At 29.1% G+C, this 19,233-nt stretch overlaps 4 protein-coding genes across 4 annotated transcripts; 1 reads left to right on the forward strand and 3 right to left on the reverse strand.

Moving 5' to 3' along the window:
- Positions 1 to 174: 174 nt before the first annotated feature.
- Positions 175 to 4,805, reverse strand: LOC113382726 (kinesin-like protein Klp61F). Its single transcript, XM_026620956.1, has 12 exons — positions 4,609 to 4,805; positions 4,391 to 4,541; positions 4,164 to 4,325; positions 3,737 to 4,053; positions 3,229 to 3,468; positions 2,838 to 3,091; positions 2,528 to 2,757; positions 1,993 to 2,296; positions 1,624 to 1,925; positions 781 to 1,554; positions 410 to 634; positions 175 to 334 (listed from the first exon to the last, which is right to left on the reverse strand). Exons 1-12 carry the CDS (start codon positions 4,668 to 4,670, stop codon positions 200 to 202), a joined length of 3,156 nt encoding a protein of 1,051 aa, XP_026476741.1. The 5' UTR covers positions 4,671 to 4,805; the 3' UTR covers positions 175 to 199.
- A 48-nt stretch (positions 4,806 to 4,853) lies between these two features.
- LOC113383051 lies at positions 4,854 to 17,341 on the reverse strand. The gene is made up of 20 exons (XM_026621301.1): positions 17,100 to 17,341; positions 16,069 to 17,025; positions 15,085 to 15,847; positions 14,846 to 15,016; positions 13,983 to 14,492; positions 13,312 to 13,541; positions 13,167 to 13,247; positions 12,911 to 13,099; positions 12,614 to 12,825; positions 12,457 to 12,544; positions 12,222 to 12,387; positions 11,728 to 11,867; positions 11,497 to 11,622; positions 11,337 to 11,421; positions 11,078 to 11,252; positions 10,781 to 10,956; positions 10,460 to 10,617; positions 10,238 to 10,396; positions 9,939 to 10,165; positions 4,854 to 4,880 (listed from the first exon to the last, which is right to left on the reverse strand). Exons 1-20 carry the CDS (start codon positions 17,184 to 17,186, stop codon positions 4,874 to 4,876), a joined length of 4,707 nt encoding a protein of 1,568 aa, XP_026477086.1. The 5' UTR covers positions 17,187 to 17,341; the 3' UTR covers positions 4,854 to 4,873.
- On the forward strand, positions 4,934 to 6,010 carry LOC113382727. The gene has a single exon (XM_026620957.1). The coding sequence runs from the start codon at positions 5,334 to 5,336 to the stop codon at positions 5,883 to 5,885; it is 552 nt and encodes a 183-aa protein (XP_026476742.1). The 5' UTR covers positions 4,934 to 5,333; the 3' UTR covers positions 5,886 to 6,010.
- Positions 17,342 to 17,714: 373 nt separating the features above from the next.
- Positions 17,715 to 19,226, reverse strand: LOC113383053. Its single transcript, XM_026621302.1, has one exon. The coding sequence runs from the start codon at positions 19,224 to 19,226 to the stop codon at positions 17,715 to 17,717; it is 1,512 nt and encodes a 503-aa protein (XP_026477087.1).
- Between the last annotated feature and the right edge of the window lie 7 nt (positions 19,227 to 19,233).

A 19,233-nucleotide genomic window follows, 5' to 3' on the forward strand; every position in this document is an offset into this window, starting at 1 on the left:
TTAACCTACCATAGATGTATCTAAAATATTATATTGATTAAAAGAAGTAACTTCATACTCACAAAATTTCATGTTATGAAAACTTTTGAGATTTTCAAACACCTGATCTATAAAAAAAAAAAATAAAAATCAAAAGCAACAACTTAAAATTAATGCTTGAAAATCTAAAACCATATCCTAAAATAAATGTATAACTAGTTTAGTTGTTATTCATTTTTAGAACTCTTTCATCATATCGCCTATGAATTGGAATTGAGGAAACATTACGATCATATTTTGATGCACTTTTTGGGCGTTCTTCTGGCAAGTTTTCCTTGCCAAGATATAATGGTACCTTTGAACAATAAAATATGATTTAGTACAAACCAGAACATATTATGACTTACAAATATTAATGTATAAGTCTTACATTATTTTCTCTAATTTCAATGGCAGAAACTGATTTAGATAATTTAAACTGTTTTGGTGTTTCTGCAACTTCTGTTGAACTAGTTTGTAGAATGCATGCTTCAGAGGCCCATTTAGACCTTGAAAGCAATCCTGCTGTTTCGTCATGTTTCTCTAAATCATTCTGATCCAGAGCACTAAGCTCATCAAATGATTCATCTAATTCAATTATGGAATTATCTAAGCTCTACAAAATATCATTGAGAATGTTAACAAAAGAAACTAACAAAAAAGGTAGTATAGAATATATTTAAATAAATTACTATTGGAAATTTTTTTCTTTGTAAACTTAAAAAATCAATTTTTTGAAGGCAAATTTTTTATTTTAATTACCTCAGAGTGTCCATTGTATCCTTGTTCTGTTCTAAAGCGTTGTAAAATTCTGTCATGCGGAGATGTAGAAGCCAATACTTTGGGAAACTGGTAAGATTTTCGAATGGGCGTTTCACCTGTTGGTCTATAAACCTCCAATTCTTCTGAGCAGTACTTATCAATTTCTTGGGATACTTTATTTAAACAGTCACTAACAGTTTCAGACAATTGTTCTAAAACTTGATCCAAACTTCTATTTTGAACTATTATTTTATCTACATGCTTGGTGATTAAGTCAAATTTTGTATTTAATAGATATTTATTATCACATAAATCACGTTCTACCATATTTTGGTATTTTTCATATTGACTTTTATGTTTCTTAGAAAGATCTTCAAATAGTTGTGTCACACTATTATAAAATTCATTATTATGATTATCTTGTAAAGATATTGTATACTCTGTTTTAGTAATTAATTCTGAGACACCTTCATTTATATCACACATTATCTTTTTTTGCTTTTCATTTAAATGATTAGATTTTTTTTTTGATGAACTTATGGAATCCAAGCAGAAGTTTGCATTTGACGTGCATTTGGCAGAAAAACCTAGACAATTATTCTGCATTACAGTAAATAAATTTTGGGCACGGTCTTTTAAATCTGTGAGTGTATCCTTCTTTTCAACATGCTCTTCAAAGTATGTAAAAACTTCTTCAAACAAAGCTTTAAGTGAATTGCTTTGATGGCAGTTTGATTCAACATATTGATTTGTAATTTCTATGTTTTCATTCATCTTAAAAAAGTGAATATAATTTTAGATTGTTATTTTTTTAGTTAAATTAAAATGAAATACTTTACTTACCCTATCCGAGAGACCATCAAATACAATATTATCAAATTGTTCTCGCTCTTCATACTCCTCAAACATTTCTTCAGATAAAAGTCTGTACATTTTAGTATATGCATTTGCAATATATGACATTTGCTGTTGAATTAAATCAGAATTATACTGGTGTCTTGTACGAAGTAAAGTATTGACACTTGATAAAGATAACTGATCAAGTTTATTCAATTCATTCAATACTTTTGTAGCCCGATCAGATGTCTTTTGCATCGATTTCAGAAGATCTTTTAGAATTTGTATAGCGCTTACATGTAGATTACCTAAATAAAAAACTAATTAGTAGTATAAAGATTAATTTAACTCAACAAATTACTTGCATTAAAATACCTAAATTTTCTTTGACCTCAACATTTGTATTAATGCACTGTACAAAATTTTCTGTAAGAAAGTCTTCCTTGGATTGCAAAGACTGTTTCATTCTATCATTGAACAATTCGGCAGATGTTTTAATTATGTAGTCAATCTGACGGCGTGTATCGAGAACATTTTGAAGTTTTTCTGTATCATTTATAGTAACTTCAGCTACATCAATCAATTGTTTTGCTTGACTACTCAATACCTCTTCAATTTTTGCTTGTACTTCAATTATATGTGATTTTTCTTTATTGACAATTTCAGCCTTTTTCAAGTTCTAAAAAATAAAAAATAAACTAGAATCATTTGAAATAATATATTTATAATTTATATTTAAAATACCAATATTACACCGAAGCTTCAGTAATATAAATTTTCAGATATAATCATATTTGAAACATTTTGAAATAATAATTAAATAATCACAAGTGCTAATGATGAAGAATACAAGAAAATTAAGGCACTAATATATAAATTTATAAATAAATAGATATATTTTCTCAATTACCTTTTCAGTTCTCTTAAATTTTTTTTCTACAACAATCAAATTATTTTTGGTACACTCTAATTGCTTCTTGGCTCTCAAATATTTATTTTTCAAATCATCAAATATTTTGATGGTTTTAGATCGTTCTTCCTCATAAGCACGTAATTTTTGCAAATTTTCAGAAATCTCTTTATTTTGGTGGTCAATCTTACCCATCATTTCATCATAATTTTCAGTTGACAAATAAACTCCTTTTCAATATAAAACACATAAAATTGTTATAAAGCATTATTTATTTTAATTTTTCATTTGAATACAAACTTATACATACCACATTTTTCACGCTGAGAGTAGAGTTCTCTTCTCAATTTATCAATTTCATCAGTGTATCCTTTGATGGCTAGTTTTTGGGTTAATTTCTGATTTATTTCTGGCTTATTCATAATATATTTAGCACGATGTGCATACTCAAGAGTACTCAAGGTTTCTTCTAAATCCTTATGACCAGGAGAAATAGTTGCAATTATAGAAGTTTTAGTTCGCCCTCCTAATGAATCTTGCAGCAATCTAGTCAACTTGGACTCTCTAAAAATATATACAGATTAAGTATAAAATAAAGTGGAAGGAAAAGTATTTTACCTATTAAAATCTCATTATCTGAGATATTATTTACTGTTAAACCTAATATTCATATATAAATTTCATTAGAAATGAATAGTCACCTATAAGGAATATGTGGAGTTTTTTCAACTAATGCAGTTATAACTCTGCCAAGTGTCAACAAACTTTGATTGATATTCACAGTTTCTCTTGCTCGTTCTTTTCTATCATTCCCTGCTTTTGATATATTTTCACTTCCAGCTAAATCTACTAAATTTAATTTGCCTGTTTTTAACATTGCTTCACCGGTAGCATTTACTTCTTTGATGTGAATTAGTATAGAAAACACAGTATGAGAACGACTGTAATAAAGAATATAGAATAAGCTTATATAAAACAATGTAATAACACATACAAAAGTAATATATTAAATAAGTATCATAGAGCATAAAATAAATACATGAGATATCTACATATTTGAGATAAAATAGCAATAATATAAAAATATAAATAAGGAAATGTATTTGAACCATTTTTCTCTTCAAATAAATAAATCAAATTGGTATCAACAAATGTAATTAATTTCATAGAATTGCGAAGCAAAATATATAACATTTTCATATTATTTACCTCGATTGAGCATTCATTAAAGTTGCAGCAGTTTTTCTTTTCTCTTGACCATCAGATATAATTTTGTATACATCACTCTTATTCTTAACAGGCACTTCTTCCAGACCTTGCACAATCACTGATCCCTTTTTTGTTGGGTCTTCAAATATTCTAATTTTGCTTGAAGAGTTTTCATCTATAGTCGGAGCAAGCAAATCAAATAGCTCTTCATTGTACAATTCCAAGTATGACACTCGAATTGTAAATTCCATTTGGGCTAATCTCAACTCATCAAATAACTGATTGATTGACCTGGGTATGATACCAGCAAGAGGATCCTGGTAAGGGAAGAAATGATATAACTATATTTTATGTGAAAACAGATTAAAATAATATGATTTTGATATGAAAAATATAATCGTTACTTATTTTTAAGGTTCAAACTTACATTTTTCCATGAGTTTCCCTCACAGTCATTGAATTTAGGATTTCCGCCGGCCATGGTAAAAGTTTTCCCAGTTCCGGTCTGTCCATAAGCAAACACAGTGCAGCTATAACCAGAGAGAACTTCTTCGATTAAAGGACTGACAACACTCTTGTATACTTCCACCTATTGCAAAAAAAAAAATATTAGGACATTAGCAAGCTTTTTTCGCATATTAGTGACAGGCATACTTGAGTTGAGTTTGGTCCAAAAGCTCTGTCAAATGTAAACTTTTTGGAATGCTTGCTTTCGAAATGCTGTTGTTTTACTAACACTTCACGGTTTCCAGATATTTCAACAGCGATATGCGATTTTATTTCTTTTTCTCGGGCATTTATGGGTCTGAATGACAAAAATGTAATTAACATATATCGTAAATGAATTGATTTAATTTCAGAGTTTACATTACCTTAGTCGAACGAATACTTGAATATTCTGATTCTTGCCTTTTTTATTTGAAACGTCACCCATTTTTGCAAGTATTTATTCCACTGTTTGCCCTAAAATGACAATCTACACATATAAATGGCAACGGCACTTGATTATCGTTATTTCAAACATGAGTTTGATGAACGACAAAGGCGAACTATGGGCGAACTATACTGAAGATGGGAATATTTTTCTAGTGTTGCCTCAACTCGACAGAGAGCCTTTGCCGCCTTTTCCTCTGTGTGTCATGTTCTATAGCTTGCGATAAAACGTCAAATGTCAAATAATAAAATAAACATAAAGTATATATATTTTTAAGAACATTTATATTTATGTATCTAATAATAATACTTTTTATGCATAAGATTTTATACTTAAATCTGTGTGTGGCTTTGTATAAATTAATTGCGTTAGTTGGTACCGCTGCGTGATAATTTTGTACAAATACATTAATGAAGGTTAAGAATGTTTATGTCAGAAAAATAGAAAATGCAAAATGAGTCTAATTTGATTGAGTTTGGGACGTCCGCTGCTATATGTCTCTCCAATAATATACTCAGCCAGATAATAACTATATAGATGTCATTTCTGATTTATTGATATATAAAGTTACATGCGAAAATCGTACACTCACCTGTTGACTAATTCAATGAATTTCTTTCAAAGTCTTTCAGTTGACTTTACTTTCCTAAAATTTATGTAAAAATGGCAATTCTTAAAGATGAGGAAACGGGAGAAATTTGTCGAAAGTTTCCAGAAATTGATACAGAAACTGGTGAAAAAACTTTAGTTCTCACAGAACAAAATAAACATGTTGCACCAACTCGAAAATTTCACATACCAAAAGAATATCTCAAAGTAGATAGTAAACATAAGCAAAAAGCCAAGTATAATGAAATACAAGAGGCTTTTCCGATATGTGATAGAGAAAAGTATTATTCACTCAATGAAAATATAATACTTGGCCAAAATACTATGAGCCATCGATTGTTATTACTTTTGCCTGTGTTACTTGTTTTTCCTAAGCTCCCAACTGTTCTGATAGCAATTTTCGAAATTATTATTCATATGTGGTGTCATAAGAAAAATAAACAGCTTTCTGATCCAGGATTATATTATCGAAGTCCTTTGCATATTGTGACTTCTGAATATTGTGCATATTGCACCAGCCAAAAACAAATGGATAAAATAAGTAAAATACAAGACAAAAGAAAATATAGGCATTTCAAATCAACTTGTAAATATGTATCGACTTAAGATTAAATATGCTTGAATTGTAATGATGTAAATTATGTAAATATATTATACTATGTTTCAACTAGAAGATTTTTGCAAATTAAGTATACCATTACATGATCAGAGAAAAAAATACATTCTTTATTCGGCACAATTTAAGTAAAAATATTATAAGGCATAGATAAATCATATTATGTAATTGCTTAGTTCAATTTGTAGTATTCCAAAGAATTTTTATGGTAATGGTGGGGAAAATTATTATCATATGGCGGTGATATTAGATTTATATGGTTTTATGCACATAATTATATTTCAAACGCACATGCATATATAGTCAATAAAAATATGAAAATATTTGATAAAATTGTTAAACAATAAAAACTAAATATTTATCATTAGTTTTGTTTTATTTTTATTACCTCATTATTGATGTATTGATATCTTAATGAAATATGCAATTTAACTTTCAAAATAATCGAATAGTAATGTATGACTCACTTATGAAGCAAATGCAAACAATAATTTTTGAATAAATGTTATATTAATTGTTATTTTCAACTAGATTTTATCAAACCGACCTGAATTCCTATGTTTACTTTCAATTTGTATAATGGATATATTCACATACCATTAGCATGAATGTTAAAAATTATACAAACAGATTTAATTGCAACCGTGTATGTTATAATTAAGTAAGTCACTATTATAACAAAACAACTCAATATTTTTTGTCAATATCAACAATCACACATGTTTTACTTTCATCTTGTGTGTAATCAAACAGTTAATGTATGACTCAGTTGAGTAAAGAATGCAAACAATATTTTCAAGCCAGCATTATATATTAAATGTTATTCCTACTTATTTAATAATATTTTCCACGTTTACCTCCCTTTCATTCAATATATACATTTGCATACCATTAATCATTTACTTCAATCAAGTAATAATATAAACAGATTTAATTAAAATATAATTTGCATGATAAATTATTTATATAATATTTCTGATCAATCTTTGATATTGATATTGCATGGTACAATTTGAAAAGCAATGCCTTAAGTCAATCATTCATCAAGAACACTTTCACCCGGCAAGTGCCTGATCTTCACTATTGAAAAAAAATTTTGTACATTCAAGATGTTTAATTTTATTTCTTGTTTTAATATAATGAATATTCTGCTGTTGGGTAAGTTGAATTTATATATTGATTTGAATTTGATTTAAATATTAAAACATATGTTTTCTTCGGTATTTAATTGATTTCTTAGGATCTGTGCTGTCTTCCAACATCAACCCTTCGATAGTTCATCTAGAACAGTCTACAAATCGTGCCCATCGGGAAATAGATTCTATATTTGCAGGAATTTTGGAAATCGTTACATGGTCTGGTTTCCAATTAAGTCCAGACCAGCAACTAGATTGTAAATTAGCATTGATGGAACTGAGGACAGTTTTGTCAGATAAAACACATTCTGATAATGGGAATAAAGATTTACAGAAACAAATCGCAAAAACTTATTTAAAAGAAAAAATTCAAAGTTTTGTCAGATTTATGATGCGTGCAAGCGAAATTGATTCAGGTAAGAATATACTTATTATTTATTTTTATTTGAACTTTATAATCATTTGAATAAATAACGAGATTTAAGTGGCAGTTTGTTTTAAGGCAAGTTGCAAGAATTTCCTAACATATGCAAATAATTATTTCAATCAATAAGAAATCAACATAATTATCAATTAATATAATCCGCAGCAGTTCCTAACATTATAAGCTCTTACCTACAGCAATTCAGTATTTTTATAAATCACTCAAATTAATTTATGATGATATGATTTACGATTTTTAAGTATACAGATATCCCAGAGAGATTTATAAAGTGAGAAACTATTGCAAATTCAGATTCAGAATGACTAGAAGTTCTATTTCGAAAAGCTAATGAGCTATTATTTTTAGTTACGTTTCCAGCCCTGAAAGGTAATCCAACTTTATCAGAAGTAGAATTTATAAAGATTTCAAATTCTTTCATGGTGCTCTCTTACTGGTTTAATGTGAAAAAGAATGCTTTAGAAGCGATAGAAGCAGTGGTTTCAGCTTATCAGTTAAAAAAGTCATTAGCAAATAGAAGGTAAACAAAAAGTATATAAAAAAAAACAAATTATGATTCCGTTTATTCAAACCAACATTAACTATAGATATGATCAGAGTGAGCAATTTCTATTATCTTTGTTGGACAAAGTAACTGCACAAAACTCACAAAATCATGAAATTAAACTGAAAACATCGGAAAATATCAAAACCAACACATTTGCCAACAACAATCCAGATGATATAAAATTAGCTCTTCGTGTATTAATTGAGCAAGAAAAGAGAAATGAGGAACTATTGAAGAAGCAAGCAGTAAGTAACATCGAAAACGTTTTCAGAAATAATAAGAATGAAAACAACGATCTTGAAACAAAACAAAGCTATGGAAGTGATAATTTAGTTGAAGAAACAAATTCTGCAACTTTGCGTGCAGAGGTGACGCAATCTATTTTAATATTTGATTTATATAATTTATTTTGATATTTGAAAATTAACGATGTTATATTTTAGCGCGTGGATTTAAAAAAGAAATTAAACATTAAACCTAAAAACCAATACAATTATAGAATAACAACTAATCATTCTAATAAAAAAGGAAACAACAATGCTCTAAGCAGAAGAGCTAACACACGGAAGCCACCAACAAAGAAGGCTTCGAGCAAAATCATTGCAAACAAAGCCCTAAAATCAATCAATAATAATTATGGATCTCACTCATATGCAAGTGCCATTTGTATATATTGAAGATATTTTCTAGTATATAAATATTTTAAAATATATTTAACATTATTTCACATAGAAGCCGGTTATTAAGCCCTCATACAAAAATTTAGCTGAAATTCCTGCAAATGATTTAAATTTGCAATTACCGACCTTACAAGAAAATATACACAATCCATTGGAGAGAGAATTTGAATCCAGTTATCATGATAAATTTAATTCATCAAAGGAACAGAATCAAGGAAAATATAGCACGTGAGTAAATGCAAAGCCTTTAATTATTTTGTATGCAAATTAAAAACAATGTAATATTTTTCATATTTTTTAAAAGTTAAAGTAATAATTTCTAATAATACATTATTTTAAATTTGCAGAGCAAACGATGATGACCAAATACACATTTTGGATTTGCTACCCAAAATTCAGGTAGCAGAAGATGATGCACTAAACAAACAAAAGCTAGACGAGGTCATGGAGACTCAAAGTACCTCAAAAACCGAAACAACAACTTCTGCAAATCCCTCAAACAAAACTTCAACGTAACCCTAAATATATGATTAAAAAATATGATAATTACTTCTGATTGAAATTCATATTGATTCAGATTTTTGTTATAGGAATGTGACTAAACATGAACTCAAGCCACTATCTAATAATCAGAATCATTCTTTACCGACCCAGAATATTATTAATGGTAACTCAAATCTATATGAATCACAAGAACACGATGATGACAACATTATGGCTGATGCCAATAATAAATTTTTAAATAAACATATGAAAATATTTGATCAGAAAATGATCAACTTCGGTGGGAATAATGATCATCAATAAGAAGTTTTCAATGGTCAATTAAGTCTTTTCAATAGTAAAAGAATAGTATATAAGATGTATGTATAAAAGAAGGTTTTAATGATTAAATAGATGTTTTTAATAGAAAAAGAATAGTGTAATAAATAAGATGTAGTAACTTTATCAATTATTTATATTAAGTTGATGCTCATATTATATTTAATTCTATTCGTATCAATTTAAATAAAATATTTTATTGAAGTCCAATCAATTTCGCGTATAATAACTAGTTACTGCTCAAATTTAAAAACCTTTTTCCTAAATCAATAACGACACTGTATTTAACAATTTACAAAAAATAACATTTAAAACCAACTGTTTGAGTCAGATTTTAAATTCCTTACATTTTATAATTTTCATTTAACAATCAACCAATAAATATGACTTATAATAATAGGTCAATAATTAATTACCTCATTCGAATTATTTCTCTATTTGCAATAGCAATAAGCTGATAGAAGTCTTCATGCAAATGCCGTCTCCAATAACGACATCTGCCCCATATCACAGCAGGATAATTAGGACTCTGAATTCCATAAAAAATTCTAGCTAGGGCCCGCCCAGTAAAATTATTTTCAGGATAATTAGAGATCATAGCTCGTACATCGGAAATAATTTGACCTTCTGTATTTGACTTAATCTGAAATTCATGAATGCCAATTTTGTTATAAAACTCACTTTTTTTTAATAATATTCTTTGACAAAAACTTACACTTTGCATTGGCATCACAGAATCATCTTTATCTTTCTGAAAATATTCGCGAATAATTAACTTTAACTGATCCGAGCGTTCTTTTATCAATGCTGAACTAGAGCAATTACTGCAATCTTGAAAAGATACCGAAGTCATGGCTTCGAATACAGATTGGAGCTGCAAATAATGTAGTTATAGAAGTTTTAAAGTTTAGAGTGATGATAAATTAAAGCTATTTACCTGTAATAGAGCTTTATGTTCTTGCTTAGATGTTCTTTCATATAACATATCAAGAGTTTCATCTAATTCTTCATCTGTTAAATCGCCCGCCGAACGTACTCGAAAACCCAAATCAGAAAATTCAACATTTAGGCTAGTTCTTTTCGATGCACCGTTTTCTACAAAATTAAATGAAAAGTTACAAAAAAAAAAATAATAATAATAATCAGAGCAGATCTCCCCCAAACTAGCAATAAATAAAACAAAGTTGTAAGTAGCATCTTACCTTGGCAAAACTTTTTACCACAAAACAAGCTACAATGAAAATAAGTTTCTACATACCTGTAGACCACTCCAACTTTTTTAAATTGTACTTTACAACTCCACTATCCCAACCTATTGCAGAGGCAATATCGATGACTTTAAATTCCAAAATACTTGTTTCATCATGATTGATTCCTCTTTTCAAATCTAATGCAATCGCCATTGCAAGTGGTGGACAATTTTGAGCAGCTAACCTATCATTAAATAAAATACACAATTAATAATATGTTTTATAAAAAACAGCATTTGTAAGAACAGTAAAAACAGTCTTTATAACAATAGATGTAAATAATTCAGTAATAATTTTATCCTTACCTCAATTGCTTTGGTCCGCCGTATGAAGTAATTCGGCATGTGGTATAAGCAGAACTTAGTACGTGAACATAATTATTTTGGTGTAGTTCTAAATAGCATAGTAGTGTTGATATATTTTCCTCTGGAATATCCAAAGCTTGTACAGTTTCAGATACACTAAATGCTACTTCATGGCCTAAAAATTGATAAGAACAAATTAATTTTTATAGCAGTTTGATCACTATAAATAAATGCATAAAAAACAATTTCATTTCTTAACCTGGACATATTCGATTTCTTGTATTAACAGGGTTTTCAAAAGATGAATTAGAAATTATTTCATTCGCTTTCTTCGTTTCGATACTCTATAAAAATATAATTTTATAATACACAATTTATTGAAGATGATATATAAGAATAAAATAAGATACAAATAAAACCTGAGATGATTTGGTGTTTTCTGCACATTTACATGGAACAAATACCCTTTGCAATAATTTTCTTATAACATGCCTATCAATAGAATCAGCATATATATGACGTTTTAATTCATTTTGATCTTCTCCCTAAAAGACATAAATAGAAAAAAAACATTATAAAAATATTCATGAGAAGAAATTGCTCTATTCAACAGGTTATTAATTAAAATAACTTAAAAATTCATTGATTACCTTTGAATCCAAAAATAAGTGACAATGAGCTTGAAGTCCATCACGGCCTGCTCTTCCAACTTCCTGGACATAATTTTCAAATGTTCGAGGCATGTTGTAATGTATAATAGCGCGTATATCGGATTTATTTATACCCATTCCTGTAAATACAAGCGTATATGATTAAAAGTTCTTATATAAATACCCAGATTAATAATAAATAACTAGTTGTAAATAGTAAGTAAGAATACTATAGTTATATTAGCAAATCGGATTTTATGCGAAAACAGATTTCTCCTTCAAGAAGTTAATAATACTATACAATAAGCATATTTTATTTGAAGACCTAGTAAAACCTGAAGTAATTTTTATTGAAGCTGCAAGAGTTCTTAGGAATTAATTTTTTCAGACTATTTATAAAAGAACTTGACTAGGATTAAAAGAAAATACTTTTAAAACACAACTATTAGTGATTTTGCATATTACATTTTAATAAGATAAAAAAATAATCTTACCAAAAGCTACAGTAGCTATAACTATTCTCAGATCGCCTCTCATAAATGCATTCTGAACAGTTCTTCGACGTGAAGCACTCATACCAGCATGGTATGGCTCAGCATTCCAAGTAACGCTTGATCTTTTACGTTTGCGTTGTTGTTTTTCTTCTGGAGGTTTCAAGTCCTAATAAAGTAATAAAAATATAGTCATTAATGTCTACATAAAATTTACTAATAATTTTATATAACAAACCTGCAAGCAAGTTCTTATAAAACTGGCCAATCGTTCACATTCTTGCCTCCGTGTGCAATAAACAATAATGGATTGAAGACTTGCAAATCTGAAATAAAAAATACAAAGATTTTTATAAAAACAATTTCAAAATGATGGGATCACAAAGTATACATACCTTTCACTTTTTAGTAATTCTATCAAGGCCCTATCACGATTATAATCTTTAGATACAGATAAATTCAAGTTATTGGGAAGAGGTATGTCACTAATAATACCATTCAAACCATCAGGAATTTGTAAATGTTGGACTATGCTTTCACGTGTTTGTCTTGTGGCTGTAGCTGTTAAACCTAACACAGTTTTCACACCTAATTTTTCCCGTAAAACCTGTGAAATAAGTTTTGTAATAAGAACATTATTACTTCTTACAACAATTGTACATTTTGAATTTAAGACATTAATGATAAGTTACCTGGCATATCATTAAGTAACTGGGCCTGAAGTTGTGACTCCACTGACTAACACAATGGGCCTCATCTATACAAGCAAAGGCTATTGGAGGCAAACTTCGAAGTAGCGCACCAAACCCAGTTTTCTTCTCACCAGAAACAATTGCCTCTGGAGAAACTAGAAGAATATTGACCATCCCGGATTGAATTGCCTAAACATAAATAATTTTCAATGCATAGTGTAATTTAATGAAACAATTCTTTAAATCTAGATCTAACCTGCATAATATTCTCCCTTTGTTGTGGAGTTTGATTTGTGTGTAAACAAGTTGCATGAAGAAAATCAGGGACACCGGTTACCTGAAATATGTATGACAGACATTTGTTATAAACAATAAAAAAAAAACGGGCTTCAATTTATTACCTGGTCTTCCATCAATGATACTAAAGGTGAAATAACCAAAGTGATACAAGGTTTCATCTGCGCATACAGATAAGCAGGCAGCTGGTAACAAAGTGATTTTCCACTACCAGTGCTTAATGTTACAAGAGTAGAGAGTCCTGATAAGATACGCATGACTGCTTTTTCTTGACCAGGTCGGAATTCTTTATGGCCAAACATGTTTAGAATAGAATAAACTTCTTTTGGAGTTTCTAGAAAATGTGAAAATGTATATTCATTATTTGTTCATAGAATTATTTATTAATTTATTTTTATTGGAATAAAAATATATTTTATTCAAAAAGAGGTGAAATGTTATATTATTAGTAGAATGAATTATGCCATTAAGAAATTACGCAATTACGAAATTTATTAATTTTCATTATTATTATAATAGAAAATTAAATTTACTAAATCTTGCATTGAATAATTTTGCTTATTTACCTAATTATAGAATATTGGTATTTATTGTTACTATATCTTTATACTGCCCATTGTATTTAAATGAATAAATAAATAACTCATTATTCATTCATATCTATAACATGTTTTGAAATATCAACATCAATATTATATAATGATGTAGTATAGAAATGTGTAGTATTTTATATGTGTTTAAAAATTATTTTCAAAATTATGTATAAATAACTTACTCATAAGAGTTCCATCAGAATTCAAATTATACAATGGCATAATTTCTTCTTTTTCATCTTTAGTTGCAGGCAATAATTGACTTAATAAAGCTTCAGGAATGACATGTCTTTTAAACACTTTAGGAGCCAGTTGAGAATCTGTGTTTTCCTGCTCATTTTTACTTGTTACAACATTTATCTCACTATCAACTGTATTATGACCATTGTTACTATCATCTTGATTATTAATATATTGAACTTCTTCGGCATTGTTTTCAATTTGTTCATCAGATTCTTTTTCTTCATTAAATGACTGGTCCAGCATGGAAGCATCAAAATCACTTTCAAATTCTATATCCACGGCTGATTCTGATGGCTGTTCTTCTATTGCCATTTTTGATGCCTGTGGAATCGAATTTGGTCTATTAGCATGAGCCAGTAAAAGTGATTCAGTTGCCATTGCTGAAGCCTCTTCTAAGCTTGGGTATGGGCAAATCTCAACGTCTTGTTCCAAAGGTAGTAATTGTTCACCTTCAAATTATGATAAATCAAATATATTTTATGATGTTTACTGTTAACAACAATACTTTAAAATTATGTATTTTATTGTCTTGTATACTTTATGTACTTTTATTGTAATTGTAATGAATTTTTATACAAAGTTTTATACAGAAATCAAACTACATTAGAAAAAATCATAGATATAAATAGTGTAACACTTAAAAAAATATATTAAAGCTATGTGTAAGTGGCATTTTGGCTTGATGCAAATTATAATTATAAAATAGTCGCACACTTACAAATAATTTGTATCTAAAAGCATAATTGTAAAGCAAATATTATTTAAAAAAATATATACTGAGAACATGGGAATTTCAACTTACCAATTTTTGCTTTACATTGCTGGGCGAAATGACCTACATGGCCACATCTAAAACATTTCAGCAAGCCGCCATCGCAACCACCCATATCCATGTCTGGACCAGCCAATGCAGCAGCCTTTCGTTCCTTCCACCTAGCTTTTTTGTATCTACTATAATTCATTGGTTTTTTGCCTGCAAACAGATAGTAGTACTACATTTCAAAATATCAACAATTTGATTACTAAATTAATATTTAGTACCTCTCACATAAACTTTCTTTTTTAGATCAATCCTAATGAAGTTCTCATTCATTTTCTCTCTAGAAGCTTTTTGTAATTTTGTTTCATCAAATTTTTGTACAGATTTCAGACTTTTTTCTACAATATCACTGGCATTGCTCGATATGACCGATGCATATTCCTTTACCAAATCTCCCTTGACTTCACCATCAACATGAACACCAAATCTTGAAACATTAGTTGCGTTGTTGGGGTCTATTGAAAATTCTAAGGCATATTCAGTTTCATTTAAACTATTTATATCTGGTTCGGACTCTTTAGTTTCTTCTTTATTTTTTGAAGCTTTTTTACGAGTTTGTATAGATTTATGGAAGTTACTATTTTTTTTTGTTTTAGCAGCTCTAGTTCTTCCTTCAGTTGTGGTTTTAGTAGCAGTTTTGCGAGTTTTTTTCTTTTCCCCAGGAATATTTTTTGGTTGTGGTTCTTCTTTTTCAACAACAAATTCAGGATCATCATCAGAATTAAAGCTAAATGGATCCTCCATATCTTCATCATGTTGTTCTGAATAATTTTTTTTAGTTTCATTTCTTGCAATTCGTTTCTTAGGAACAGGTACTTCAAGTATACTGTGATCATAAATCAATTTCTTTTTCTTTTGGGAATTTGGAGAAATTTCTTCAAAACACCCAACATTTTCAAAGCTAGTATTATTGGAAATAACTGTATTTTGAGGTTCATCTTGAATTTTCTTAGGAATGTAACTATTTTGAACTTTTACAGAAGTCTGTAAAAAAAATATTTATCATATTTTTTATTATTTTTATTTTTTTTTTAGATAAATTTTAGAAGATTTTATTAAACATCATAAATTCATTTCATTCATAAATAAGGAGAAACTGCCATGTTTGTAATGTTTTATAAGTAGCGCTTTATAATTAGAACAAAAATCCTTTTAAATTATATGTTACACAAATTTTGTTAAAGATAAAATTATATAATACATACCGTGTTTTTAAACTTTGGAGACGTCTGAGAAGAATCAATTTTTCGTTTTTTCAGAATTTCAAAAGCACTAGCTTCATCCTCCGACTCACTATTATAAACAATATCATCTATTACTGCATTATCTTGCCCAAAAGACTCTACAGGAGTATTTATTACATTCTTTAATTGTTTTGAATCTATGTTTCTTAAACCAAATGTTTTATGCTCCTCAACATCATTAGGTTTTGAAAATTCATAGGTGCTTTCCAAACTACTAAACCCTGAATCAGGTTGGGATAAACTTGTTGATAAAGTGCAACGATCCAGCCATCCTTTATCAATGCTCCTCAATGTTTTTGGAAGTGGTTGTGAACTGTAAGCAGCATTAGTTTTAAATTCTTGCGACTCAGCTTGAGATGAAAGCAATTTATCCATATCTGGCAAACTTTCAACTGCAGAATTTTGTGATGATTGTGAATCGGGTTGAGAGAAAGACATACTTAAATTAGATTCAGAACGATTTAATGATTGACTAGATAAAGACTTTCTGGGATTACGTTTTGAAAAACTAGAATTTTTAAATAATTTTTGAGATAGTTTAACTGTAGCATTTTCACTTTTTATAGGAATGCTTGGTTTTACTTCCGGTTTTAACTTGTTACTCAAGTGTGAACCCCAAATTTCTTCAACTTTTCTGTCATCTTCTTTTTTGTCAACATTCCAACAAGTGTTTTCTTTCTCTAAGTTAAATTTTAAGGGAGATTTTTCATCTGTATTTTGTAATTTATTTATTTCTTCGTGTGAACTGTCAGCATCTTTTACTGTTTGGGAACTTTGGGAACATTCGTTCATCGGTTCTGTGGTATCCAAATCATCAAAACTTATGTCCATAAGTGTTTCTTCCAATATTGCTGATTTAAGTTTAAAATACATCTTGTAAGCTTCACGAATTTCTAATTCAGCCTCATGAATATCGTGCTAGAATAAATAATGAATGTAAATAAGATATATTAGTAAATCATCTAGTAAACCTTTATCAATATTTTTATCACCTTTGAAGGTATTCTTCCATTCTTCTTCTTAAATTTAGTCTCCCACAATTTAACTTTATATTTGTACTTTTGATATGATTTATCCATGTTTTTAGTGAGCCTCACACAAGATAAAATAAAATATCAACTATAAGACATGATAATATTAAAAACTTTATTATTCTAAATTACGATTTAAATGATTATAAAACATACTTAAAAACATCAACAAATAATTAAATTATTAAAAAATAAAACATTGTGATATTTAAATCGTTGGCTCGTACAGCTGACTTGACAGCCCGCCAAAAAACAATTAAGAGTTAACGTGAACTGCGCTACGCATTGGGGCGGTTTTTTTTAAAAAAAAGTTACCTTGTTAATTTTGCAAAATCGTTAGCACGATTCGTTAAACGTTAGATATTTAAAAAAAAAATCTATCAACTTCTATAGCTAGTAATAATTAATAAGCTCTATAAGTATTTATGTACATATCTATAAATTCATTAAAAACCTTATTCTTTTTAATGCTATATTACATAAATTAACTTCTTTAATCCCTACATTTTTAACATATACTTAAAAAAATATTGTAAATTGAACGTATATAATCTTTGAATGTTTCTAATAAAATAGCTATATTTGATTTATTTTCAATTTTTCTTTCTCAAATGCTCGCTTTCGTTTCAACCAAATCAACAATTGTTGTTTTGCAGAGCGATCTTCATCCTCAATGTGATCAGCACTTGGAAATTCACTGGGAATTCTATAAAACATATCATCTTCAGTAGGCATATAGAATAAATGAGACGGTGCATCCAATTTGCAAATAGAAGTATCCACAGGCATCGGTGGCATTTCAGGAACATATTCTTCAGAAACAGATTCAGAAGTTGTTTTAGATTGCTCTTCTTCAATATATTTTTCTTTGTGTTCTTCTTCGATATCAGGGTCCAATTCTACAACAATGCTCTTTCCGTATCCGCTTAAATAGCTCAAAGAACTTTCAATGGTTAAAGACTCCATGCTTATTTCTTCTTCGATCGAGTCTTCAACTATGGACAATTCAGATTCTTGCGTGTCAATTACTTTTAGAAGTTTTGTCAACGATCCTTCCTTTTCTTCCTTTGATAATTCCATCAACATGGGATCAAAATCAGACCGGGGGCGACCAAGAATACCAAAGGAAAATCCATGCGAAATAAGTTCGTGCTCAGGCAGTAAATAAGCTGCTTGCATTTGAACAAGTTTTTCAGATAAATTATCAGTTTTAACAACTCCGGCTCCTATTAATCGAAAATCGTGTTGTTTTAAAATTTCCTCGCATGCTGGAGTTCTTCTGAGTAACTTTTTCTGTGGAGGAGGAGGACCGTGAAGAATATACTCCTCGATTTGAGGCAAAGGTTGTTGATGATCTATTTGACGGTGTACAATTACATTATAAAACTCTGTCCGAAATAATCTATGAATTTCAACTTCTATCAAATTATAATTTTGCCGATTCATAGTCAACCATACAACTCTCATTGCCATACTCAGTAGTAAATCAGTAAGTCGAGCATCCTTTTTGGTCATAGATGTGCGATTTTTGTTTGACAAATGATGGTAAGGATAGCAATCTGCAGCTCCCAAAATCATATTACAATATTCTCGTCCTATCATCGCCCGATAATCTCCTAACTCATCAGCGATAAGTTTTTCTATCACAACACTGGAAGGATTTCTTAATTTTCTGTTCATTCTTCCTCGTCTATAAGTCAGCAGATCAAAAACTTTTATGTAATAATCAAAATATACGATGAGAGCTCTTAAGAACCGATCAACTGTTGGAATATGAAAAAAGTTTAAAAATTCATATGTCATTTTTGCCTGATTTGCTGTAAAAATTGCAACATCTTTTATATCTTGAATAGTTATGACTTCTGGTCTTCCTGGTTTACAATGCCTTTGGTACTTATGTCTAAATTTTGCCATTTCTATACTATCTACGTTATCATTGAACGCTAGTATGTACTTATCAACTTCCTTCTTGACATCCTTTTCTTCACCTTTTTCAGTTTTTTGTACTTTTTTATCATAACGTAAACCTTCTATTGAATGATCCCATATCCATGCTCCATCCTCATATAATAAACCTAATCCAGCCATTAGTTAT

The sequence above is a fragment of the Ctenocephalides felis genome, unplaced genomic scaffold, assembly GCF_003426905.1.
Source record: "Ctenocephalides felis isolate EL2017-DRISC unplaced genomic scaffold, ASM342690v1 CF-g0.4_SCAFFOLD_03570, whole genome shotgun sequence".
Taxonomy (NCBI): domain Eukaryota; kingdom Metazoa; phylum Arthropoda; class Insecta; order Siphonaptera; family Pulicidae; genus Ctenocephalides; species Ctenocephalides felis.

Excerpts from the sequence above, each read along its gene's own strand:
- LOC113382726 (XM_026620956.1), bottom strand. The coding sequence starts at position 4,670 with ATGGGTGACGTTTCAAATAAAAAAGGCAAGAATCAGAATATTCAAGTA. Across the intron at positions 2,758-2,837 it reads CTCTCAGCGTGAAAAATGTG|GAGTTTATTTGTCAACTGAA; the intron begins GTATGTATAAGT and ends TATATTGAAAAG. Across the intron at positions 2,297-2,527 it reads AATTTAAGAGAACTGAAAAG|AACTTGAAAAAGGCTGAAAT; the intron begins GTAATTGAGAAA and ends TTTATTTTTTAG.
- LOC113382727 (XM_026620957.1), top strand. The coding sequence starts at position 5,334 with ATGGCAATTCTTAAAGATGAGGAAACGGGAGAAATTTGTCGAAAGTTT.
- LOC113383051 (XM_026621301.1), bottom strand. The coding sequence starts at position 17,186 with ATGGATAAATCATATCAAAAGTACAAATATAAAGTTAAATTGTGGGAG. Across the intron at positions 15,848-16,068 it reads CTCCAAAGTTTAAAAACACG|ACTTCTGTAAAAGTTCAAAA; the intron begins GTATGTATTATA and ends TTTTTTTTACAG. Across the intron at positions 13,248-13,311 it reads TATCATTGATGGAAGACCAG|GTAACCGGTGTCCCTGATTT; the intron begins GTAATAAATTGA and ends TACATATTTCAG.
- LOC113383053 (XM_026621302.1), bottom strand. The coding sequence starts at position 19,226 with ATGGCTGGATTAGGTTTATTATATGAGGATGGAGCATGGATATGGGAT.